General features: G+C 39.7%; 1 protein-coding gene across 5 annotated transcripts in view; it reads left to right on the forward strand.

Moving 5' to 3' along the window:
* The window catches only part of CCDC66 (coiled-coil domain containing 66), a 60,440-nt gene that overhangs the window by 9,163 nt on the left and 24,267 nt on the right, over positions 1–27,010 (forward strand). For 3 of the 5 annotated variants that reach the window (XM_023727439.1, XM_023727449.1, XM_023727453.1), the window contains exons 4-7: positions 1,573–2,014; positions 15,421–15,586; positions 15,772–15,875; positions 17,707–17,831. In XM_023727439.1, coding sequence (XP_023583207.1) covers positions 1,573–2,014; positions 15,421–15,586; positions 15,772–15,875; positions 17,707–17,831 — 837 coding nt within the window. Of the gene's footprint in view, positions 1–1,572; positions 2,015–15,420; positions 15,587–15,771; positions 15,876–17,706; positions 17,832–18,114; positions 18,217–27,010 lie in introns of all 5 variants that reach the window. The other 2 variants (XM_023727430.1, XM_012554189.2) reach the window with 2 other exon arrangements.

Below are 27,010 nucleotides of genomic sequence, written 5' to 3' on the forward strand. Positions count from 1 at the left end.
GAGGAAAGCAAAGAATTGCCAGAGGGATCCATGAGAAGGAATGAGGTTTATGGGAATATGTACGAGTTTGTATGGGTAAAGGTGCTGGTGCGTAGATGAGACTTGGTTGTGGAAACTAGTTGACGTTTTCTTCTGAATACTTCTCTGAATTTCCGAGTGAAACAAAGTGTTCAGCTGAAAATGAGTATGGGAGAGAAACTGTTGCTAAAAGAGTGGGAGTGTAAATGTGCTTGGGAAATGTAATATGACTCCCAGGTTGCACTGAGGACCTGTTTGATGTTCTTGGTCTTGAGTTTAAGGTGAAACCAGTTAGCATAACTGTGTGTTGTTCTCCATGGGTGCAGGCACAAAGTAGGTGAAGAGTGGATTTTATTAGGGTTGTGACTTTACCAGGAAGCACTGGTAGCGCAGTGGTTAAGCCCTGGACTGCTAACTGAAAGGTCGGCAGTTAGAACCCACCAGCGGCCCTGTGGGAGAAAGATGTGGCAGTCTGTTTCTGTAAAGATTTACAGCCTTTGAAACCGTGTGGGGAAGTTCTACTCTGTCCTTTAGGGCCCTTGTGAGTTGGAATCGACTTTGATGGCAACGGGTTTGGTTTTGTTTTTTTTGTGACTACCAAGCATGCATGACATAGAGTGGCACAAATGAGAATGGAAGAGACTGTTTATTTTGGTTGATCATGGAATTGAAGCTGGGTAAGGAGGGTAGTGGCACAAGAGGGAGGTGGTAAGATCAACAGATTATAGATCCCAGCAGAATTAAAGAATTGTTGAAATTGAGATGAGAAGTGAGCTGGAAAAAATAGGAAGTGGTGGTCATTGTAGGGTGCTTTAAATTATGGGTGTTAACAAGATTAGGTATAACATATCACCATGGGAATGAGTAGGTGAGGTACCATGGAGGACAAACTATAGGAGAAAAGTTCAAGGAAATGAGAGGCTAGCATATTGGAAGAACAGTCTACATGGATATGAAAATACCTATAATTAAGATGGAGCCCTGGTGGCACAGTGGTTAAGAGCTTGGCTGCTAACCAAAAGTTTAGCAGTTTGAATCCACTAACTCCTACTTGGAAGCCCAGTGGGGCAGATGTCCTTTGTCCTATAGGGCCTCTATGAATCAGAGTTGACTCGCCGGCAATGGGTTTGATTTTTGGTTTTAGTATAATTAAGATAGGAGTTATGTTACAGAGAGAGATGGTGACGCCCTAAGATATTCAAGGAATGAGGCTTGGCAGCCTAGGGTCTATAGATGCCTGTAAGAAAAGAGGTGGTGTGGGGAGTGTAATCCAGTGACATGAGATTCAGAGCTGGAGTGGAATGGAGATGTCCAGCAGAAATTAGAATAAAAGTTCTTCTGTATTCTTCATTATCCTGAAATTAAATAACTTCTGATTGTTGTTGAATCTTTCAAGTGATTTACAAAGGTTAAGCTTGAGTTTCTTATGAGTATATCATCTAAGTAGCAAAAAGGAAAAAAGTTTAGAAGAATGACTTATCAGAGATTATGTAAATAAAGATAATCGTTGATTTTTCATGGACTGTTATAAAGAATAAGCTTCTCTTTTAACAGATGGGAAATAAGACCAAGATTGCAAAATGTCCTCTAAAAACAAAACAAACTGGACACATTCTAAAATCCACACAAAATACTTGTGTCAGGAGTGAAAAACATTTGCAAAAGAAGAGAATTGGTTCAGAAACTTCACTGGCAAAAGGTGAAAAAAATAAAACGACTTTTTCACCCACTAAGGATTTATGCAAGCAGTATGAGGATAATGACTGTCTTCATATCCAAAAAGGGATTTCACCTGCGACTCCTAATATGCCGAAGACTAGAAACACCATAACTACATCTGCAGCTAAACAGAAGCCTTGCAGAAACCACATCGCAGCTGAAAATATGAAGAGCAATTTGGTGTGTCTAACACAAGACCAACTACAACAGATCTTGATGACTGTGAACCAAGGAAATAGACCTATTTCTCTGACGGAGAATGGAACAGAGGAAACAAGTAAGATTTTTCTGAAGTTTTTTTAAATTTATTTTTATTTTTTCCCATACAAAAATTTATACATACATTGTTATGTGACTCTAATTGCTCTCCCCATAGTGTGACAGCACACTCCTCCTTTCCACCTCTGATTCCCCATGTCCATTCAACTGGCTCCTAACCTTCACTGCCTTCCCATCTCACCTCTGAACAGAAGCTGCCCTTTTAGTATCTTGTATCTACTTGAGCTAAGAGGCACACTCCTCACAAGTATCACTTTATGTCCCACAGTCCAGTCCAATCCCTGTCTGAAGAGTTGACCTCAGAAATTATTTTAGTTCTGGGCTGATAGAGAATCCAGGGGCCATGCTTTCTGGGGTTCCTCCAGTCTCAGTCAGACCATTAAGTCTGGTCTTCTTACTAGAATTTGAGTTCTGCACCCCACCTTTCTCCTGCTCCATCTGGGACTCTCTGTTGTGTTCCCTGTCAGGGCAGTCATTGGTGGTAGCCGGGCACCATCTAGTTCTTCTGGTCTCAGGCCAAAGAAGTCTCTGGTTTATGTGGCCCCTTCTGTCTCTTGGGCTACTACTTTCCTTGCGTCTTTGGTGTTTTTCATCCTCCTTTACTTCAGGTGGTTGGGACCAATTGATGCATCCTAGATGGCCGCTTGCAAGCTTTTAAGACCTCAGATGCCACTCACCAAAGTAGAATACAGAACATTTTCTTAATAAGCTTTGTTATGCCAGTTGACCTAGATGTCTCCTGAAAGCATGGCCCCCAGACCCCCACCCTTGCTACTCTGTCCCTCAAAGTGTTTGATTATATTCAGGAAACTTCCTAGCTTTGGTTTAGTCCAGTTGTGCTGACTTTCCCTGTAGTGTGTGCTGTCCTTCCCTTCACCTAAGGTAATTCTTATCTACTATCTAGTTAGTAAATAACCCTCACCCTCCCTCCCCACCCTCATAACCATCAAAGAATGTTTTCTTCTGTGTTTAAACCTTTTCTTCAGTTCTTATAGTAGTGGTTTTATACAATGTTTGCCCTTCTGTGACTGACTGAATTCTCTCAGTATAATGACCTCCAGCTTCCTCCATGTTGTAGAATGTTTCACGGCTTCATCATTGTTCTTTATGGTTGCGTAGTATTCCATTGTGTGGATATACCATAATTTGTTTCTATCTTTTTGCTATTGTGAACAGTGCTGCAGTGAACATGGGTGTTCATATATCTATTCATGTGATCTGAAGTTTTAATGAACATTAATTTTTTCAGATTCATGACATTTCTCATAACTTTGCCTCTTAAATTCTTATTTGATAATCTTTTAAAATAATCATTCTTTTATAGGACATTTTCTGATATGCAAAATTTTATAGTTATAATATGTCACATTATAAGTTTAATGCTCAGAATATTATTCTCATGCATTATAGACTTAAGAATTAAGCCCAGTTTCTGTGGACTCCAGAAAGGATGGTACTACAAAAAGCTATCGTATTTGTTTTAGATTTCATTTTCCATAATTATTTTAAATGTAATGCTCTAAAAAAACTTGTGTTGGTAGTGAAGATTAAGGAAACCTTAATATGGAGATTTGACTTGAGTTGCTAAAAGCATTGCTTTTCTGGCCCCTGCATTTACCTTTTCCTGACCCCTGAAGCTATGCTAAGGATTGGCAATACTATCTTTTTAACTATGTAAAACACAGACTTGGAAAGAAAAGCAGAGTATTAATATGCTTTCTGTTGCATAAGTCAAGGCATTGTATTATGTTTTTAAAAGCCTTCTATTATCAGCTTTGAGCTAAGGGATTATTAATATGAAGATAATAGAAATACCAAAATTTTATTAGGCAATAATGAAATAATAAAATTAACAGTCTTGATAGAGAGGCCTCATAACTGGTTGGGGGCCAAGAAGCTCCTGTACACTTCCCAGGGTGCTCAAGATGGAATCATTTACCCTTTCTTCGTCTAGATTTTGCTTAGTAAAATGAGGGAGCTGAATTTCATCTTTAAGACTAGAATTTTAGCTTACCAAAACCAAAAATCTGTGGCTGTCCATAGCGACTCTATAGGACAGAGTAGAACTACCCCATAGGGTTTCCAAGAAGCGGCTGGTACATTCAAACTGCTGACCTTTTGGTTAGAGCCATAGCTCTTTACCACTACACCAACAGGGCTTAGGGGAGAAAAAAAAAAGTAAAAACTTATTTGGCATAATAAGTGATAATATTAACAAAGTTAAAAGTAAAATTTGCCTGATCATATAATGACCTGCGTATTAGATATACTGTCTTCATTGGGAGAGCTAACACTCAGAAGTTATTAGAACAGTTTTGAGTTAAACATACGAGCTCTCTGTAAAATGTTTGGTATAGATATTATAGCTGGGCATAGAGGCAACAGTCCATAGTAAAGTCTTCCATGATTTTACACCTAAATAAGAAAAATAAGGACAGGATAATGAGTTTTTTATAAAGCTGTTTACATTTATTTCCCTTTAAGTTGTTATATATTTGTGTTATAATTCATAATATTTGTAAAAACTATGTGGACAAGAGTAAATGGAGTTTTTTTTTTTTTTTTTTTTTTTGTGCATTAGGTGAAAGTTTACAGAGAAAATTATATTCCCATTTGATAGTTTGTACATAAAGTGTTTCATGGCTTTGGCATTCATTTCCAAAATTTGTGTTAACACCCTCCCCATTTCCGCCCTGGGTTCCCCGTTTCTTTCGTCCTAATTTTCTACCTCTTTCAGCCTTCTTATCTTTGCTTTTGGGCAAATGTTACTCTTTTGTTCTCGTGTAATTTGTTGTTCTAAGGAGCACATTCCTCTTGGGTGTTATCATTTATTTTATGGGCTTGGCTGTTGTTTGGCTGGAAGGTGGTCCCTGGGAATGGCTTCTGTTCCAGGTCTGAAGGCTATCTTAGGGCCACAGTCTCTGTCAGACCATTAAGTCTGGTCTTTTTTGTGAATTTGATTTTTTGCTCTACGTTTTTCTCACAGTCTGTCTGGGACCCTCTGGTGTGATCCCAGTCAGAGCCGTTGGTAATGGTAGCTAGGTACCATCTAGTTCTTCTGGTCTCAGGGTCATGTAGGCTGTGTGGTTCATGTGGCCCATTAGTCCTTTGGACTAATTGTTCCCTTGAGTCTTTGGTTTTCTTCACTCTCCTTTGCTCTGGACTGGAAGAGACCAGTAGTTGTATCTTAGATGGCTACTCACAAGCTTTTAAGACTCCAGACACTACCAACAAAATAGGATGTAGAACATTGTCTTTATGAACTCTGTTGTGCCAGTTGATGTAGATATCCCCCGGGTCTATGTACCTTTGCCTTCGAGCCTAGGAACTTCATTCTAGATGTTTGGTTATGTCTAAGAGGTTTGTTTCCCTGACTATGCCACTTATGTGCTCTGTTGTCTATGTTAATATATGAGGAGCACCTGCAGTCGTGTATTTAGAAATATCCGTCACCAAAACTGTATTTACTGGTGGGGGTGCTCCCTTACACCCCCCACCCCCTGCCTCTTGGCATACGTATCTGTTTGTATCCATTTGTAAATTACTGTTAAAACTGTTGTTGCAACATGAATAGACATATGCACACCCATGTTCATGGCAGCATTGTTCACAATAGCAAAAAGATGGAAACAACCTAGATGCCCATCAACAGATGAATGGATAAACAAACTGGTATATACACACAGTGGAGTATTACACAACGATAAAGAACAATAATGAGTCTGCGAAGCATCTTGTAACATGGATGAAACTGGGGGACATTATGCTGAGTGAAACAAGTCAATCACAAGAAGACAAATATTGTATGAGACCACTACTGTAAAAACTCATGGAAAGGTTTGCACACAAAAAGAAACAATCTTTGATGGTTACAAGGGATGGGAGGGGTGGGAAGGGGAAATACTAAATAGGCAATAGGTAAGTGGTAACTTTGGTGAAGGATAAGACAGTACACAGTACTGGGGAAGCCAGCACAACTTATACAAGGAAAGGTCATGGGAGCTCCATAGACACATCCAAACTCCCTGAGGGACCGAATTGCTGGGCTGAGGGCTATGGGGACCATGGTCTCAGGGAACATCTAATTCAATTAGTTTATAAAGAAAATGTTCTACATTCTACCTTGGTGAGTAGCATCTGGGGTCTTAAAAGCCTGTGAGCAGCCATGTAAGATATTCCACTGGTCTCACCCCTTCGAGAGCATGGGAGAATGAAGAAAACAAGATATAAGGGAAAGATTAGTCCAGAGGACTAATGGACCACAAGTACCACAGCCTCCAGCAGACTGAGTCCAGTACAACTAGATGGTGCCCGGCTACCACCACTGCCTACTCTGACAGGGATCACAACACAGGGCCCTGGACAGAGCTGGAGAAAAATGTAGAACAAAATTCTAACTCACAAAAAAAGACCAGACTTACTGGCCTGACAGAGACTGGAGAAACCCCAAGAGTATGGCTCCCGGACGCCCTTTTAGCTCAGTAATGAAGTCACTCCTGAGGTTTACCCTTCAGCCAAAGATTAGGCAGCCCCATAAAACAAAACGAGACTAATGGGGCACAGCAGCCCAGGGAAAAGGACTAGAAGGCAGGAGGGGCCAGGAAAGCTGGTAATAGGGAACCCAAAGTTGAGAGGGGAGAGTGCTGACATGTCATGAGGTTATTAACCAGTGTCATAAACAGTATGTGTACTGTTTAATGAGAAACTATTTGTTCTGTAAACCTTCATCTAAAGTACAGTTTAAAAAAACAAAACAAAACTATTGTTGCAGGATTGTCTATGTTATGGTAGTTACTGTAGTTGCCCTTTATTCCTGTGTTCTTTCCAGAGTCCTCTCTTACCTTGGTCATGTTGTGCGGATTTCTCCCATATTGTGTATTGTGTTTCCCTTCACCAAAATTAACACGGTCTGCTATCTCTTTGGTTAATTTTCACTCCCTCTTTCTTCCATCCCTGGTAACCATCGAAGTATTTTTTTCCTCCTCTGTGTGTAAACCTTTTGTTGTTACTTTATAGTAGTGCTCTCACAATATTTGCCCTTTTGTGATTAACTGACTTCATTCAGCATAATGTCCTAATTCATCCATGTTATAAGGTGTTTTGTGGAGTTGTCATTGTTCTTCATTGTTGTGAAGTATTCCACTGTGTGTACGTACCGCAGTTTGTTAATCCATTCATCTGCTGATGATCACTTAGGTTGTTTCCACCTGTTTGTTATGGTGAATAGTGCAGCAGTGAACATGGATGTGTATATGTCTATTCATGTCATGGCTCTTATTTCTTTAGGATATATACAGAGGAGTGGGATTGCTGGACATACAGTATGTCTCTTTCTAGCTTTTTGAGGAGGCACTATACCTTTTTCCATAGTGATTGTACCATTTTACATTCCCACCAGCAGTGTATAAGAATTCCAGTCTCACCACAACCTCATCAAAGTTTGTTATTTTCTGTTTTTTTGATTAGTGCCAGTAATATCGTGATGAGATGGTATCTCATTGTAGTTTGGATTTGCGTCTCTCTATTGCTAATGTTGCAAGCATTTCTTCATATGTTTGTTAACACCCTGGATGTCTTCTTCGGTGAAGTGTCTTTTCATATTCTTTGCCCATTTTTGAATTGGATTGTTTGTCTTTTTGTTGTTGGGCGTTGATGTTTTCTATAAATGTTAGACATTAGTCCCTTGTCAGATATGTCAAACCCAAAAGTTTTATCCAATCTGTAGATTCTGTTTTTACTCTTTTGGAGAAGTCTTTTGTTGAGCATAAGTGTTTAACTTTTAGGAAGTCCCGTTTAATTAGTCCATCTTCTGCTGTGTGTACATTTTTAGTTATGTTTGATATTCTATTTATGCCATATATTAGGGCCCCTAGCGTTGTCCCTATTTTTTCCTCCATGATCTTTATAGTTTTAGATTTTATATTTAGGTCATCCATTTTGAGTTAGTTTTCGTGTATGATGTGAGGTATGGGTCCTGTTTCATTTTTCTGCAGATAGATATCCAGTTTTGCCAGAGACATTTGTTGAAGAGATTCTCTCTCCCCCATGTAATAGATTTTGGTCTTTGTTGAAGATCAGTTATCCTGAAGTGGATGGAGTTACGTCTGGGTTCTCAATTCTGTGTGTCTATTGTGGCAGTAGCAGGCTGTTTTGACTACTGTGGCTGTATAGTAGGTTCTGAGGTCAGGTAGTGAGAGGCCTCCTACTTTGTTCTTCTTTAATAATGCCTCTTTCTCTTCCATGTAAAGCTAGTGATAAGTTTTTCCATCTCTTTGAAGAATGCTGTTGGGATTTGGATTGGGATTGCATCGTCTCTATTGCTTTGTGTAGTAGTGACATTTTCACAAGGTTAAGTTTTCTATCCAAGAGCATGGTATGTTTTTCTGTTTCTGTAGGTCTCTTTTGGTTTCTTGCAGTAGTGTTTTCTAGTTTTCTGTGTGTAAGACTTTTACGTCCATGGTTAGATTTATTCCTAAGTATTTTATCATTTTGGTGACTATTGTGAGTGGTATTGCTTTCCTGATTTCCTTTTGAGAGTTCTCTTTGTTGATGTGTAGAGGAATCCAACTAATTTTTCTATGTTGATCTTTTATCTTGCCACTTTGCTGAATCCTTGTATTAGTTACAGTAGCTTTCTTGTGGAATCTTTAGGATTTTCTGTGTATAGGATCATATCATCTACAAATAGGGATAGTTTTACCTCTTCCTTAGTATTTTGGATGCCATTTATTTCCTTTTCTTGCCTTATTACTCTTGCTAGGACTTCCAATACAGTGTTGAATAAGAGTAATGATAAAGGGGATCCTTGTCTGGTTCCTGTTCTCCAGGGCAATGCTTTCAGACTCTCTCTGTTGAGAATAATGTTGGCTGTTGGACTTTAAAATGCCTTTTCTGCGTCAGTTGAGATGATCGTGATTATTTCCTTTGCTTATTTATGTGGTGGATTACGTTAATCAATTTTCTAATATTGAACCATGCTTGCATGCCTGGTATGAATCCCGCTTGGTCACGATATAGTATTTTTTTGATATGTTGTTGTGTTCTGTGGGCTAGGATCCTGTTGAAAATTTTTGTGTGTGTATTCATGACGGATATTGGTCTGTAGTTTTCTTTTTTAGTGATGTCTTTGCCTGGCTTTAGTATCAGGGTTATGCTGGCTTCATAGAATGAATTTGGGAGCATTCCTTCCTTTTCTATGTTCTGGAATAGTTTGAGTAAAATTGGTGTCAACTCTTCTCTGAATGTTTGGAGAATTCTCCAGTGAAGCCATCTGGGCCAGGGCTTTTTTTTTTTTTTTTTAAATAACCCCTTCAGTTTCTTCTTTTGTAATGAGTCTGTTCAGATTTTCTAGTTCAGTTTGTGTTAGTTTAGGTAGGTAGTGTCTTTCTAGGAATTTGTCCATTTCCTCTAGGTTTTTAAGGTTTTCGGAGTATATTTTTCATAGTATTCTGTTATGATCATTTTATTTCAGTATATTCTGTCGTAATGTCACCCATCTCATTTCTTATTTGGGTTATTTGCTGCTTCTCCCGTTTTGTCAGTTTGGCCAGTGGTTTGTCTATTTTATCAATCCTTTCAAAGAACCAGCTTTTAGTCTTATTGATACTTCCGTTTTTCTGTTCTGTTTCATTTATTTCTGCCCTAATTTTTATTATTTCGTTTCTTCTGGTGACTGTGGGCTTCTTTTGCTGCTGTCTTTCTAATTGTTCAAGTTATAGGGTTATTGTTTTTGTTTTTGCCCTTCTTTTTCTATTTAAATTGACCTCTGAGCTCTGTTCTTGCTGTGTCCCAAAGGTTTTGGTTTGTTGTGTTTTCATTCTTTTTGATTCTAGTAAAGTTTTAATTCCATTTTGATTTATTTTATTACTTAGTAGTTCTTAAGCTGGGTGTTATTTAGTTTCCATGTTATTAGATTTTTTTTCACTTGCTCTTCCTGTTATTGATTTCTGCCTTTGTAGTATTGTGATCAGAGGAGATGCTTTGAATGTTTTTGAATTTGTTGTGCCTTGTTTTGTGGCCTAATATATGGTCTTTTTCTGGAGAATGATCCATAAGCATTGGAGAAGAATGTGTACTTTGCTGTTATTGGATGAAATGTTCTGTGTATATCTATGAGATTGAGTTGGTTGATTGTGTTATTTAGATCTTCTGTGTCTTTTTTGGGAGCCCTGGTGGCACAGTGGTTAAGAGCTTGGCTGCTAACCAAAAGGCTGACAGTTGGAATCCACCAGCCACTCCTTGGAAACCCTATGGGGCGGGTCTGCTCTGCCCTATAGGGTTGATAAATGAGTTGGAATCAACTTGATGGCAACAGGGGTGTTTTTTTTTTTTTTTGGTGTCTTTGTCGAGTTTCCTTCTCGTTCTGTCCTTCACCAAGAATGGTTTGTTAAAGTCTCCTACTGTTTTTGTGGAACTGTCAGTTTCTCTTTTCAGTGCTGTTGAAGTTTGTTTTATGTATTTTGGAGCTCTGTCATTGGATGTGTATATGTTTATTATGGTTATGTCCTCTTGGTAGATTAACCCTTTAATCATTATTTAATGTCTTTCCTTGTCTTTCATGGTGGAGTTTGCCTTAGAGCCTATTTTATCACAGATTAATATTGCCACTCCTGCTCTTTTTTGATCGTTGTTTGCTTGATACATCTTTTTTCCATTCTTTTATATCTTAGTGTCTAAGTTGTGTTTCTTGCAGACAGCATATTGGTGGGTCGTGTTTTTTTAATCCATGCTGCCACTCTCTGTCTCTTTACTGGTGCATTTAGGCCATTTACATTCAGTGTGATTATCAGCAGGTATGAGTTTGTTGCTGTCATTTTGTCACGCTTTTTTTGTTGTGTTGATGTTTCTTCATTCCACTTAATTTTCTGTGCTGAGTTTTTTTTTTTGCTTGTCTTTTCATTTCCTTGTTGTTGGTTTTGTGTATACTAAGTCTCTATGATTTTCCAGTTTTATATTTTGGTGAGTAGGTTTGTTAACTTTCTTTGAGCTTATCCTAAAATTTACCTTTATCTTCCTAAGTTTGAAACAGTAATTTATTTCTTGATATCACCTTGACTTCTTCTCCATATGGAAGTTCTAAACCTATACCTTTTATTCCCCCTTTATGTTTTAAAGTGGTTGCATGTTACTGATTGACCTCTCTGGTTCCCTGTTTTTCATCTTTTAGCTTTATTTTATCTTTGAGAGTTTTTTATCTGAGTTGATATCGTATGTTGTCATGTGTTTTAATCTCAGATTGTTTTCTGGTGTTAATTTTCCGTCTGAAGGACTCCCTGTAACGTTTCTTGTAGAATTGGTCTGTTTTTTTTTTTTACAAATTTCCTTAATTTACGTTTATCTGGAAATGTCATAAGTTCATCATTGTATTTGAGGGATAGTTTTGCTGGAATATATAATTCTTGGTTGGCAGGTTTTTTTTTCAAGGTTTTATATATGTCATCCTATTGCCTTCTTGCCTGCATGGTTTCTGCTGAGTGATCAGAGCTTAGTCTTATCCATGCCCCTTTCAAGGTGATCTTTTGTTATTCCCAGGCTGCTTTCAAGATTCTTTGTCTTTTGTTTTTGAGAGTTCGATTATGATTTGTCTGGGTGTTCTTTTGGGTTTGTTGTGCTTCTTAGATGGTTATCTTCTTGTCTTTCATGATATTAGGGAAGTTTTCTGTCAGCAAATCTTCAGGAACTTTCTCTGTGCTTTTTGTTGACTCTTCCCTTTCTGGTATTCCAATCACACTGTTGTCCTACTTAACTCTTAGGCTTTGTTCATTCTTTTTTATGATTGTTCCATAAACAGATTAGTGTCATGGGATTTGTCTTCTGTCCTGCTGATCCTGTCTGTTGTTTCAATTCTACTCCTGTGAGTTTCCACTGAGTTGTCTATTTCTGAAATTTTTTTGCTAAACTTCTGGATTTCTAGTTGCTGTTTTTGTATGGTTTCCAATTATCTATTTATTTTGTCATTTTGTTCTTGTATTGTTTTCGTGAATTCTTCAGGTGTTTTGTTTGTGCTTCGTTTGGTTTTGTCTGTGTTTTCCATAGTTTTGTCTGTGTTTTCCTTGATTCCTTTGAGGACCCTTTACATAGATCTTTTGAATTCGTTATCAGGAAGCTCTATTACCTTTTCTTCCTCAAGAAAGTTTTCTGGTTCTTTATTTTGGTCACTTGCTGGGGTCATCTTGCCCTGTTTCTTTAGGTAGTTTGCTATTGTCTGTTGTCTCCGGGACATTAAGGGGTTATTGAATTTGTTTTTTAATTGTATAATTGTTTGCTGGGTCCTGTTTTCTGTTTTGTTTTGCTGATCCCTGGTAAGCATGGCTGGCATGGTGCTCTGGTTGCTGTACTGGCTGTGCTGGATCTCTCCCTACCTGTGTCTGGGTGAGTGAGGTGGTATGTAGGTGTGGGAGTGTGGATCTCTGTTTACTGGTCTTGGTGTGTGGCTGAGGGTGGGTTGGTCGGGCTTTGGCCTCCATCTGTCTTTGGTTCCATGGCACAGGAGCCAGGGAGTGTGCTCTCCATGCAGGTAGAGTGGCTGATGTGTTTGTCATGGGCAGGTGGGGGTATCATTGTCACCTCTCGCTGGCTGGGAAGGGGGAGCTGTGGGTGATAGAGGGAGACAGTGGGCAGACACGCACATAGTCACTCTACCTCCGCCTCCTCCTTTGCAGAGAGGGAGGAAGCGGAGAAAGGAAGGAAGGAACAAACGGCGGGCAGATGCTCGCTCAGGTGCTCTACATCCACCTGTCTGTGGGCAAGGAGAGCAAGGAAGGTACAGCATGCAGATGTGCACACACTGGCTCTGCCTCCATCTCTCACTAGGCAGTGGGAGGGAGGAAGGGGGCTGTGGAGGGACACACGTGCAGTTGCGGCTCCTCTGCCCCTTGGGCCGGTTAAGGAAGGAGTCGCGCCTGGCAGATGTGCGCGCAGTGGCTGTGCCTCTGCCTCACACCAGGTAGTGGGAGAGAGGAAAGGGGCTGCGGGGGGATGCATGCGCAGTTCTGGCTTCTCTGTCCCTATCTGGGTGGGTTAAGGGAGGGAGTTGCTCCTGGCGGGTGTGCGCGCAGTGGCACAGCCTCCACCTCTCACCATGTGGGGGAAGGGAGATGAGGCGGCAGAGGGCTGTCTTGCTGCCACTGCCCCCGCCCTGGACCCTTGGAGTGTAAGTGGCAGGAGGTTGTGCATACAAAGGCATGCCTAGTCTCACTTACTGAGTGGGCAAGGGGGCAGAGTGGATGGGGATCACTGGGGTAGAGGGAAGAGGATAGGCTCATTATTACCTGTTAGGCTGGGCGGTTGGGGTCTGGGATGCTCTACTGCCTCCAATCAGGAGGATGGGGTAAGGAGGAGTGTGTCCCTCCAGTTAGGACACATGAGTGCCAGGGCACCTTGTGTCAACCGCAGCAAGCTGGGCCTGTTTTCTTGAGTGCGAGGAGTCGGGGTTGCCCGGGGGCTGTTTGTGTGAGAGAGCTCTTGCCAACGCTCTGCAGGTCCACCGCCTTGTGCGTACCACTCATCCCTGAGGTCAGGAGCTGCTGCTCCTGAGTATCTCCGGTTCTGGATCCTGGCTCCCTCTCTGTCTCTGCTTCTTTCCATGTGTGTTTTTTAGAGTTTCTGTGTTTCTGTAGGGAAAGTCATGTAGTTTGGCTTGCTGTTTTCTTCACCCTGGGTCACTGCTGGCTTTGTCTTAAGGTGGCCGCCTTGGGCAGGGATGGCTGGCTGAGCTGCTCCATTCTGTGTTAACTCTCCTCATTTGCTGCTTTCATTCACTTTTTCCTTCCAGTTGGTGTTTGGTTCAGTTCTTTTTCGATGTTCAGGGTTCCCAGATTGTTAATCTGCTTCTGTGTCTCTTGTTTTTTTGGTCTTTGGTGCAGGGGGGCGTTATGGTGCCTGTGACTAAGCTGCTGTCTTGGCTCCGCCTCTCCAGAGGTTTATTTTTGTTGTTGTTTGTTTTCTTGTTTGATAAAAGAAGTCGTATGGCAATGAGCAAGTCATTTAACCTCTTGGCCTTAGTTTTGTTTTAACTTCTTTTTTGTTATTATTGTAAAAAAATATATAACACAACGTTTGGCAATTTAGCATTGTTTCTGTGTATAATTTAGTAACACCAATTACATTAATCATGTTGTGCAACCATCAGCAGTATCGATTGTCAACTTCTCCGTCACCCTCAACAGAAACTCATTGATTCCTAAACACTGATTCCCCCTCTCCCCCTCCCTTTCACCCCTGGTGATCACCAATAAACTTTGGTTTCTATGCATTTACTTATTCCAGATCGTTCCTATATTGAGATCATACAATATTTGTCCTTTTGTGATTGACTTCACTCAGCACGATGTTTTCAGGTCTGATCCATGTTGTAGCAGGTATGAGGACTTCATTTCTCTTCATAGCTGAATGGTATTCTTTTGTATATATACACCACATTCTGTTTATTTGTTCCTCTGTTGGTGGACTTTTCGGTTTTTCCACCTTTTGACGATTGTGTGTAGTGCTGCAGTGAGTATTGGTGTCCCTGTGCCTGTCACTGCCTTGCGTATACATAGGTAGAAGTAGAATTGCTAGGTCATATGGTAGTTCTATGGTAAACTTTTTGATGGACCGCCAAAATGTTTTCCACAGTGGCTGTACCATTTGCATTCTCACTAGCAGTGGATAAGGGTTCCAGTTTCTCCACATCCTCGCTAACATTTGTTGTTTTTCTTAGCCATTCTGGTGGGGGTGAAGTGGTGTCTCACTGTAGTTTTGATTTGTGTGTCCCTGTTAGGGTCACTGTGAGTCAAAACCGACTCCATGGCAACTAACAACAGCAGCGGTGGCTAATAATGTTGGTTGTCGGCCATTTGTATAACTTTGGTGAAACGGCTGTTCAGATCCTTTGCCCATTTTTTAATTGGATTATTTGTCCTTTTGTTATTAAGTTGTTGGAGTTCTTTTTAAATTCTGCATATGAAACACTTATCAGCTATATGGTTCCCCCAAATTTTCTCTCAGTCTGTACATTGTCTTGGTTTCCTTTTTTTGACAAAAGAGAATCCTAATACTCACCTTAAGGATTGTTATGAAAGTTAAATTAGGTCATGTATGAGACAGTGTTTTTTAAACTGTATAGCAGTATGCCAGGATAAGGTATTGTAGTTGATATAATTTATTGTTAATTTTAAGGAGCCCTGGTGGCACAATGGTTAAGTACTCGTCTGCTAACCCAAAGGTCGGCGATTTGAAGCCATCAGCAGCTGTGCAGGAGTAAAGGCCTGGTGATCCACTCCTGTATAGGTTACAGCCTGAAAAACCCTGTAGGGAAATTCTACTCTGTCCCATGGGGCCGCTATGAGTCAGAATCAACTTGCTGGCATACAACAAGAACAACCATAGTGTTAATTTTAAAACATGCATTTTACCACCTCCTAGGTCAGTACAGTCTACATTTCAACAATATTCCTAATCAGCCAGAGGACGAGAACGTAATGGGACTACTCCAAAAAACTGAGGCTGTTTCATCTGTCTCAGATGAAAATAAATCTGTTTTAAATAAAAAGCAGGAGACATCTAAGCAGCTTGAGCAGAAAATTGCTACGTATGTAACTCATGTCTGTTATTGTTATCTTGGGGATGATATGACTTTACTTTTCCTTTACTGCATGTGAAATATTTACTCTGAAGACTTAGAGCCATTTAAAAGTTTACTAACTTTAATGGAGTAAGTTGTGTTAAAATGTATAATGATAAGGTTTCTTTTTCTTTTTTTTATTATTGCCTTAGAGAGACTGTATGGAAACCAGCTGACATATTCAGTACTCTCGGGGAAAGAGAACGTGATAGAAGTTTGTTGGAAGCAAAGAAAGCCCAGTGGAGGAAGGAGCTAGGTAGGTAGTTTTTAAAGCTTACAGTATAGTTTTATTGGCTTAAAAAGTATTTATTGAGCATGAAGTATGTTTTTCAGTATGGTACTATCAAAAATCTTGTTTTATAACATCTGACATCTAGAATAGTTCTCTACAAACACGCAAGAAACTTTGTAGCTGCCAATTGCCCTTTGTTTGGTACTCTGCAGTGTGCACCAGAAGCCAGGGGTGAGCCCATAGCTCAAACAAATTAACTTTTCTCATTTCCTGAGAATCTTTTTTCATATTTTTCCATTACATAAATCCTGCGGGTTTAAAGGCGGTTTTATTAACAAATAACTGATTTCGTTTTTTTAAATGATCAAAAGTTCTAATCAAGAGTTTCTAACCAGTATATCACTCAGTATCTTCTAGACAAAAACGAGCACTGCTTTTTGTTAGTCTGTGGACCTTAACACGGAAAAATGTAATTTCTGTTAGGGTCTTGAAATATTGATAATAAGAAACTCCCATTAGTTCTTGGACTAGAAGTAGGGTCCGGTAATCAGTTTGGAAAATGTACATAGTAACTGTTTTACTTCTTAGGAATACTGAACCAAAGCCAACCATTGCCGTTGAGTCGATTCCGATTTATAGTGGCCCTATAGAACAGAGTAGAACTGCTCCATAGGGTTTCCAAAGAGCAGCTGGTAGATTTGAACTGCTGACCTTTTGGTTAGTAGCCGAGCTGTTAATCACTGCACCCCCAGGGCCTCCCTTTTAGGAATAGCTGTACTAAAAGCATGAAGATGGACATCACCCTCCACTCAGCTGGTAAGGTGTATGAGGCAGTCAGTAAACCTGCTGGGACAGGTAATTTAGAAAAAGAAATAAGCAGCAGAAATAGGGAGTGAATTTATATTGGAAGTGAAGGTATGAAAAGAAGAATAAAGAAATTTAAAAGTACAGTAGGAATATCAGAAGGTTTGGGGGTGTGATGTGTACTTATATCACAGTTTCAGCTTTAAATATTTCTGGACTAAATATTTTCTTTCAACACAAATGCAGCTTATCAAAACACAGTTCCAAACTTACTTGAAATATTTTATGCTTTAATTATTATCTCAGAAAGCAATTAACTTTTAAAAAAAAAAAACTTGATCCTTTTAGAAAAGTACATCTCACTTTGTCTAAATCATGTTTTTGTTAATTTTCCTGGAATTAAATTTACACATCTCTGACTTTTATATTTCCTTTGAAGAACTATTGAGGATTTTGGATTTATTTGTTACTGTCTCTGTTAGACACAAGATTTTGTTTTGTTACTTTTCAGCGGTTATGAATAATAATGATCAAATGTTTATTAAATATTTACTTTATGCTAGACCCTACACTGAAGTAGGTACTGTTATTACCCCTATTTCATAGAGGAAGAAATTGAAGTTTAGAGAGGTTAACAGCAATTTGCCCATAGCTAAAAATAGTTGAACTTGTTAGGGTTTTCTGACTCCAGAGTCCTAGCTTTTAATTCTCTTTATAATAACTGAATGACCATAACAAGAACATAGAATAATTAGCATAATATGAAATAAGTTATTCTGAACAAACTTTCTCCTTACTGATATTTGTGGTAATAAACAAAACAAACACTTTTGTATCCGTTTGTGCCGTGTTTAAGTTTGGTTCTGATTGTTTTCTTTTACTCCACATCCCTTAAAATTCCCTCTCTGTCTTGTGGTTAATCTCCCTGAAAAACAATTTTGATTAGATCTTTGTTGGAATCTGCACTCTTTAATGAAGGTCATGATTTGCTTACGTGATTTTTTTTTTTACAGTTTTTATACATTTTTTTTAAAAAGGACATTATTTACAGATGAACAGGTTGCTTTAAAGAAGAAAGAAAAAGAAGCTTCTGAAAAATGGAATAATAATCCTTGGAAAAAATCTGAAAGTGATAAAACAGTATGGGAAAAACCTCAAATTCTTGACCAATCTCGGGTAAGCGTATTTGAAAACTGAGCGTTTATGGAACATAAGAGATTGTTTTTAAAATGCTAAGTGATGTTCATAGTGTAAAACTTTTTTTATATCTATATTTAAATTATATTATTTTAAAATTATCAATTCAACAGCAATTGGTTTTAACCTTATGGTACCCAGTGTTTGCTTGTCAAACGTAAGTACATACCCGATGTCCATTGGATAGTACTTTTGTGATCTTTAAATTTTGTCTGCATTAAATTTTAGACAGAGAGAAAGGGCCCTTGTTCTGTGTTTTTAGACATCTACTAGCTCTTCAAGTGCTCCGTCCCCGTCCCCCAGCCAAGCAGTGGCAGTCCAGGCCGATGGACACTCAGTGGTCAGAGCTAGTCAGATTTTGGAGGTGAGTCCTAGTGTCAGTATTTTGAATATTTAAACCCTACAGTATTTGATCTCTGCATATCCTGTTTCTTCTTTAGGGTGTAAAGCTGAAAATGGTCTTATTTTTAATTACTAGTTAATGTTTACTGGGTAGACTATGTTCCTTCAAGTAAGAAAAAGTTATTAGCCATTTCTTTTTACACGTAATCCCTCCCTCCCAGTGACCATTTGCGTTTCAACAGATGTATTCTGGACATAATGCAGTAACCCAGGGGGATGATTCTACTCATCCTTTTACTATTTAAATGCAATTTTTATGTGTTTGTGTGTGAATGTGGTGAGATCCTGCAGGGGTGCTGTTGAGGGTCAGTGATTAACTGTAACAGAAGAGCCCTCCTCTCAAATACCTGAGAGCAGTTGGTTTCAGAAATCCCAGCCATAGCCACAACGATGTGTACAACTGTGTATTTAGTTAGCCTCTTCATGTAATTGGGAGGGAGAAAAGTTTGGTTGCAGACAAGGCCTCTTTTGTTAAAATGTGAAATAAAGCAGTAAGTGCTTTAGAATAGTAGCTAACATGTAACACGTGTTTAATGAAGATTTGCTCTTGATACAATTGACGAGACAGGTCTGTCTGGACCCCTAAGGCGGCTTAGGGTCGTTCCTCTCATCAGCGTCCTTTCCTCTCTCCTCTTCTTGATGCTCAGTCTCACCCCTCTCGCCAGTTGAATACAAGTCACCTGCCTTATAGTATCATCTCTATCGTTTAGCCTGCATATTCTTCTACACTGTGCATTTTAAAACTCCTGCGGTGTTTATAAGAAATTCCCTTACAGCCTCAGCTTTTTTAGGACTACCTCACTTAATGAAAACTTGACTTTTATAATGACCACAGACGGCTCCTAATGACTTCCCCTCCCTTGGGAAACTCTGAAGTAACCAAACCTAACCCACTGCCATTCCAACTCAGTGACCCTGTAGGACAGAGTAGGTAGAGCTGCCCCAGAGGGTTTCCAAGGCTGTAAGCTTTACCGAAGCAGACTGCCACAGCTTTCTCCTGTGGAGCAGCTGGTGAGTTTAAACCGCCAACCTTGGTTAGTGGCTGAGCGCTTAACCACTGTGCCACCAGGGCTCCTTTCTCTTAAGGGCGGTATATTCTAACATACTCTTTAACATGGGGTAGAAAGTGGTGTTGTCATTCAGATAGCTTCTTATTGCTTCCACCATACCATAGTTCTGTACTCAGCCAGCAAAAATTCCTCCCGTTTTAGTTTCTGTCACCTAGCTTTCCCCCCTTCCTTGCCCTCGTCCTTGTCATCCACATGCTTTGTGTTAAATTTTCTAAAGACCTTGGCTTACTGTTTGTTTTTTAACTTTAATTGCTGCTGTCTTGATGAGGGGAGGAGGGGGGACAGGCTCTAAGTATTCTTGAGGATGATTGCATACCCTGACTTCACAATTCCTTGTCTCCTTGCCCGCTCACCACCCCTTTTTTTAATCAACCCTGTCTTGACGTACAGACTAAATTTCATGCCTGAGAATTTGGATTTTCTAGACCTTCTCCGCCTCTGAAACATTTAATTCTCGTATCCCAGTTTGTAATTACAGCCCGTATGTACCTGGCTTGCCCACTTTTCTTCCACGTCTTCTTTGATGTCGGTAAGACCCTGCTCTTCTAGGCTGTCAGCCCCTTTCCTGGCTTTGGTTCTTCTCCTACCCAGCCTGGACCATCTGTTGTTTCAACCACGTGGTTGTCATTGCCTTTGTTTCCCTCATCTGAGAAACCTTTTATAACATGCACCCTGCTAATCAGCAGCCCTTTTTCAGTCTTGCTCTCTGTTCTTCTGGTCCTGCTTGCAGACTACTAGAGAAAAGGGTGGAATTGTGAAGACTAGTTTTTATTTGAATGGTTTCAATTCTTCGCTGGGTCTAAACATTGCCAAGTAGATTCCAACTCATGGCAACCCCATGCGTGCAGAGTAGAACTGTGCCCTACAGGGTTTTCAAGGCTGTGACATTTTGGAAAGCAAATCACCAGGAAGGCCTGTCTTCTGAGATGACTCTGGGTGGGTTTGAACTGACAACCTTTCAACTAGTAGTCAAGTGCTAAACTGTTGGCACCATCCAGGGACTCCTTAAATGTTGCCTGGGTGTTCTGGTTAGATTGTGTTGGGTTCCTTGATCATTCTGTATGGTTGTTCGAATCCTTTAACCCATCTACTGCACTCTCAGCAGACGATTTAATCAGAGAGGCAAGAGAAACTGCATAGCATAAAATGCGTCAATTTTCTTTCCATTTATTCCAGAATTTATGTACATCTTTCTACTTAGTTTTTGTGTCAGTGAAAAGATGTTGTTAATATTTGCAAGTCTAACTTCTTTGGTCTTATTTCTGTTTCTGTCAGCTCTCTCTACCATGGATTTAAAATTCTCTCTGCCCACTGACTTTTTCTCCTCAGTTTAAAAGCTTGTTTAAATCTCACTCCATCCTAAAAAATCCTCAACTGTAACTCCTTAAGCTATTACCCCTTCTTAGGCTGCTGCTTTCTTTAGCTACTACTGTTAGATTCCTTTAAGATTAGACTACATTTTCTGATTATACGTTTTTGTTTTCTCTTCATTCAGAAACTCACAGTAGCCTGGCTTTTGCTTCAGCCATTCTTGAGAAAAGTTACTGGTTACCTGACTTCTAGTCACCACATTTCATGGGTTCCTTTTCAGTCCTCATCCTGTCTCACGTCACTGTAATATGATGATGTCGCTTACCCCTTTCTACTGTTGGGGATTATTTTCTTGGCTTCCTTGAGCTGCCTCTTCTAGTTTCCTTCATGCTTTTAATATTCACTCCTCCTTTGCCTGTATCTTAAATATTAATATTTTCAAGGTTCATTTCTCCCCCTCACCAAGTTTTAGTTCTTGGTTTTTTGCTTACTGCCTGTTCTTCTGAGACAGTTGGCATAGTCCTCCCTCCCCCAAATTAAAAAAAAAAATACCAAGAATAATACAACATTCTCACCACTTAGAATTGACGGTTGTTAACATTCTCTCATTCCTGCTTCATCTTTTCTGTTTTTAAAAGCGTAAAGTTGCAGCCCCCCATCATCCCCCCAACCCCACAGTGTCCCATGAGTTTGATATGTACTCCTCTGGTAGTCTTTTTTTTTATTTTTTTTATTTTTTTTTTTAATATTTTATTGTACTTCAGGTGAAGGCTTACAGAACAGATAGTTTCTCATGTAACAGTAACACACATGCTGTTTTATGACATTGGTTAACAACCCCACAACATTTTAACCCTCTAAATACTCAACTTTTTTTTTTTTTTTGTGAAAATACACATAGCCAAAGATACGCCATTTCAAAAATTTTTTTTTACATACACATTTAAGTGACATTGACTACGCTCTTCTAATTATGCTGTTATTCTCACTTAAGATGAAGGCTTACAGGACAAAATAGTCTCCCATTTGACAGTTACTACAAATGTTGCCCTATGACAATGGTTAACAATCTCACAACACATCAACAATATCCTTACTCTACTCTGTGTTCCCTATCATCAGCTTCCTACTCCCCTTCTGCCTTCTGGGCCTTGTCACTGGACTCCTGTACCTCGTTACTCTCATGGTTTTACTGGGCTGTCCACTCGCAGTCTGGTAGTCTTTTTTTTTAATGAGTAGATATACAAACCAGGGCTTCTAACCATTTTGAACCAGTTCAGTCATGGCCAATGAAGCGAAATTGGAACAGACCCAAATTTTTAAGATTTCGGTGAAGTGGAAGATAACCAGAACAGGAAAAATTATGGATCAAAGCCCTAAAATGAGAGACTCAGAAGAGACGTAATGAGCCCTTTCAGGAGCCTGGTGCAGGAGATTGGATTATTGCCAGGATTTTGGAGCGTGACACACATTCAAAGTGGCATGGTCAGCTGTCATCTTTGAGCTGGGCACAGCTGTTTCCAACTCTGTAGGTCAGAAGATTTGGTTGCTATGCAACATGCATGCTACCCTTGTTTTCTAAGAGGGAGATTAAGTTTCTAGCAGGGCTTTGGCCTGTAGTTTTTCTTCTTCCAGTTATCATTCTGATTCTCCCACATTTTAAAAATTCAGGCTGTTCAGGTTTTGCTTCATCATCTATGATTGAATTGTGCAGAACGGGTTCGAAGCTCTGATACAAATGTTCATCTGCATTAATGCCAAAGACATTCATAATCGTGTTGGCTCATGTATATGTATCTCTTTTTTTACTTTTAAACTTTCTGACTCTTAAAAATATTACGTAATATTTCTGACATGCAAAAGTATATAAGGGAAAATACAAAACTTCTCTTTCCAAGTCATGCACAGAGAATAGCCCCTTATAGCGTACTCAGAATTCAGTAATTTCTATGGATTTATGTCACTAACAGGACAAGATTTTTTTTTTCTTTTAAATAGCAGGTTACACGCCAGTAGAATCAAAATGACATACTGACAATGTTTATATTCTTTTTGTTAGGTTACTTTAGACTCCTGGAGTAGTGTTGGTATATTGTTAGTCCCTTCCGGACAGAACTGGGTTATGAGCTAGTTGTAGCCTGGTCCCAGTCCACTAATTGCCCAGTTTTAGGTGGGCATACATGCTACATCCTGATCAAAATGAGCCAGTCCTAGCCAAAGCTTCGCTTTGCCTCTCTATACTGGGCAGTGTTAAGAAAACCCTGTCTTATTCTTCCAAAACTGAATTCTAAAGAACTGGATGGTCTCTTTGCCTTGCCAGGAAGATGTAATAGTTAAATAGAATAAGGAAATGGAATTGTTTGAAGGCCTTTTATGCTCCAGGAGCTGTCCTGGGCACTTTATATCCACGTGCACTAACACTCTGACGGCTGCAGGAGAGCACTGAGAGCAAGCCGGGCATCCCCAGCACTAGGCCTAGCTAAGCCTTGTTTTGTTCATGGAGGAGTAAACAGGAAAAAAAAACAAAGACTATGAAAATATTCAGCAATAGAAAGGGGGATATTCCTGCTAAGTACTCAAGAGGAAAATCTATTATTTTAATTTTGGTGGAAATGTACACAGCAGAACATGCGTTCATTCAGCGGTTTCCACGTGTACAGTTCAGTAACCGGTCACAGTTCTTCGCATTGTGTCGTCGCTCTTGCTGTCTGTACCCGTGTTATTTAGCACTGTTGACTTAGACGCCAAACCAGAACCAAACAGTTGCCCTCGAGCTGTTTCCAACTCATAGTGACCATATAAGGACAGAGTAGAACTGCCCCATAGGGTTTAAGGAGCAGTTGGTGGATTCGAACTGCCGACCTTTTGAGTAGCAGCCATAGCTCTTAACCACTGTGCCACCAGAGCTCTGACACACAACCCCCTAAACTTCTCATCTATGCTTTAGATTTGCTGTTATCAATTTGATCTCATACAGGTACTCCTTTAAAAGAGCGCAGTACTCGCGGTGAACATTCTTTACTAATTTAGCTAAATTGTTGTGTAGTTTAAAGGTGACTTTAGGGGATAATTTTGGTTCAGGGTTTGAAGATTTTCCTCAGAGCAATAGATTTGGAGATTCCTTCCATCTCTGGGTATAGTATGTCTGGATTCTGTAATGATTTGAAATTATATTCCACATTTTTCCCCTTTTCATCAGGATTCATCTGTTGATTCCTTGATCAAACCATTCTCATGACAAAGGAGGTTGTAGTCCATGGAGAAGGTTAGACCTGCAGTCCATTTTCTTCTCCGATTCCTGGGTCTCCTGCTGCTGCTGCTGCCATTCCCCCTTTCCATGCTGTGTTTCCCGTGTCCCTTCAGCCAGCTCCCGTCCCTTTCTGCCTTCTCATCCCACCTCCAGACAGGAGCTGCCCGTTTAGTCTTGTGTATCTGCTTCAAGTAAGAAGCACACTCTTCACGAGTATGATTTTATTTTACAGTCCAGTCTAATCTTTGTCAGTAGAGTTGGCTTCAGGAATGATTTTAGTTTTGGGTTAACAGAGAGTCTGGGGGCCACACTGGCAAGCTTTTAAGACCCCAGGCACTATTCACCGAACTAGGGAGTAGAAAGGTAACTCTAAAAACAGTATTAGGCCAGTTGAGTGGACAGTCTCACAAAGCCGTGACACCCTGTACCTTTGGATCAACAGAAGTAGTCCCACGAGGTGTTTGGATGTACCCAACCAGTGTTAGCAAGTTCAGCCTCTCTTCTTCTTCTTCTTTTTTTTAAATTTTTGGTTGCTGCTGCTGTTGTAAAATTATGTTTAACACAGTATTTGCCATTTTACCCGTTTTTTGGTGAACGAGTTTAATGATAGGAAAATTTCTTGTAAGAAATAATGTCCTATTATGTAAAGCAGGAAAATTTTAAAGAAAACATACATTCTCATGGTATGTAAAGAGAACATAAGGCATACTCAAACCTGTAAGAATTTACAAAATATTCCCCCCTAGGATCTTCCCCAGCAATTTAAAAAATAAAACTTCTTAAAGCTATTTTCCGGGCTAGAAAAATGAATAAAAATTAAAACACAAAGAGGAATTTGTGGTAGAAAACGAATATGCAACTGACATGAAAGTCTCCAGGATACTATGACATGAAAGACGTTGCAGAGCAACACAGGTAGTCTCATAACCGTATGTATGTTTAAAGGAAAAAAATCCCCTTTACAAGACTTGAGAGCATATACACATACAGAAATGAAGAGAGACCACCTTGTTGGCATTGTCTGCCTCTGATGAAGAGCAGTGGAAGTGGAAAACTTTCCACTTTCATTCTTTATCCTTTTGTTAGAACATTATGCATAGTGTTTGTGTTACTTGTGTGATCTCTTATAAAGGCAGAATTGTGTAATTATGATTTTGAAAATCAGATAAAGGTTGAAGAATATGGAAAGGTGTAAGGTAACCACTAACATGATTATAAACAATGTCTGCCAACATCGCCTGCACAACAGCAGCAAATAAGTAGTAACAGCAGGAACACAAAAAGCTGCTCTAAAAGGGCAAAAGTATTTTGGTAAAAAACAGAGGTATAAGAACCCCAAAGACTTGCTGCTTAAAAGAGATGTGAAACAGAATTATACATTATTAAGAAAAAGATATGTAAATTAATCACAATTTTTAAAAAAGAACAAAAAGCAAGATTGATCATAGTTACGTTGGAAATACTACTTCAGGGTAGAAAATTGTTGATTCAGTAGTTTATTGTGATAAAAAGCAGAGTCAGTAAGATGTAAAAGTGATGATTTCTCCAAAATATGTATCAAATTCATAAGTCAAAAACAAACAGGAAGAAATAGCACACGTTTACCAAAACCATTATTAGAGGATTTGAACGATATAATTAGAGTATCAGTTTTATTTTTAACACATATACAGTTCAACTTCTCATATATCAGTGGAGCATTTACAAAGTTTGCTATAATGTTCTTAGAAACATAACCAAAGATAAAAGTCAAGGAGAAAATACCGATCACAAGCTTTACAGTTCACAGATACCGAGATCAGTGAGTCCTAACAAGATTTTGAACTCTGGTGCAAACTTCTGGAAACCCCAACCCCACCCCCACCGAAATCAATCCCTAAGATACTGAACAAAAAAGTGAGGGGAGGGATACTACTTTGGCCTGTTGGCTTGGTAGGTGGCCTGGGGTGGAAGTAAGCCTAGCATTGCTGTGAAAGAAGAAACAAGTTTTGGAGTTCTGTTCTTGCTAACCAACCTCCTCCCACTCATGCCATTTATTACAACTCAGGTCTCTCATCTGGCTGTCCTCCAGAATAAAACTCTGACCAGTGCTTGCTTGAATCTCACATCTTATGAGGAGCTGAGAAACTTAGGTGGAGACTGCCCCACTCCTCCCTGCTCCAAACCTCCCAGAGAGTAAAGGAGTTGTTTTGTAGGGGAGGAGAGTGATTGCAGTTTAACTCATGCCTGACACTTTCCACCCTACACCTGGTCTGCTTCTCACTACCGCTACCTTCTTAGGTTATTGGCTGTTAGTTGCCAGACATTCCAACAGAAGGAAAAATGTTAGGACAGATGGACCAGTAATTTAAGTTGAGCCTAGTAAACAGGATAAAAGATGGAAGAGAGAAGGTATTAGCAATGAGAACAAGAAAACATAAAACCAGAAATAGTAGGTATGAAACATACAATAGTTAAAAAATACAATAGAAGAGAAACAGCAGAAATAATATAGTTAGGGAAGAATAATTTAGAAAGTTGCTTTAAAAGGAAAAAGGCGGAAAGGACAAATGTAAGGAAAAAGTCTTGTTTTTTTTGAAAAGGCAGTATGAGAATAAAGAAATGCTAACATTTAGATTGCAGAGCCCTGGTGGCGCAGTGATTAAGTGCCACAGCTGCTAACCAAAAGGTCAGCAGTTTGAATCTACCAGCTGCTCCTTGAAAACCCGATGAGGCTGTTCAGCTCTGTCCTGTAGGGTTGCTGTGAGTCGGAATCAACTCGACAGCAACAGCATTTAGATGATAGCTCAGACAAGAAGGAAAAAATTGAGAGGAGGAGATATTTGAAAAAGTAATTGAGATCTGTTTCCCATAATTAAAGACTGACCTCAGATGTAAAGGGCCCATAACCCACTGCTGTTGAGTCGATTCCGACTCATAGCAACCTCATAGAACAGAGTAGAACTGCCCCATAGGGTTTCCAAGTCTGTAAATCTTTACGAAAGCAGACTGCCACATCCGTCTCCCACGGAGCAGCTGGTGGGTTCAAACCACCGACCTTTTGATTATCAGTTGATCGCTTTAACCAGGGCTCTTTAAAGGACCCATAGTGCACCCAAAAGGAAAATAAGGACTGCCCCACCTAC

Source organism: Trichechus manatus, unplaced genomic scaffold (assembly GCF_000243295.1).
Source record: "Trichechus manatus latirostris isolate Lorelei unplaced genomic scaffold, TriManLat1.0 scaffold00001, whole genome shotgun sequence".
Classification (NCBI taxonomy): domain Eukaryota; kingdom Metazoa; phylum Chordata; class Mammalia; order Sirenia; family Trichechidae; genus Trichechus; species Trichechus manatus.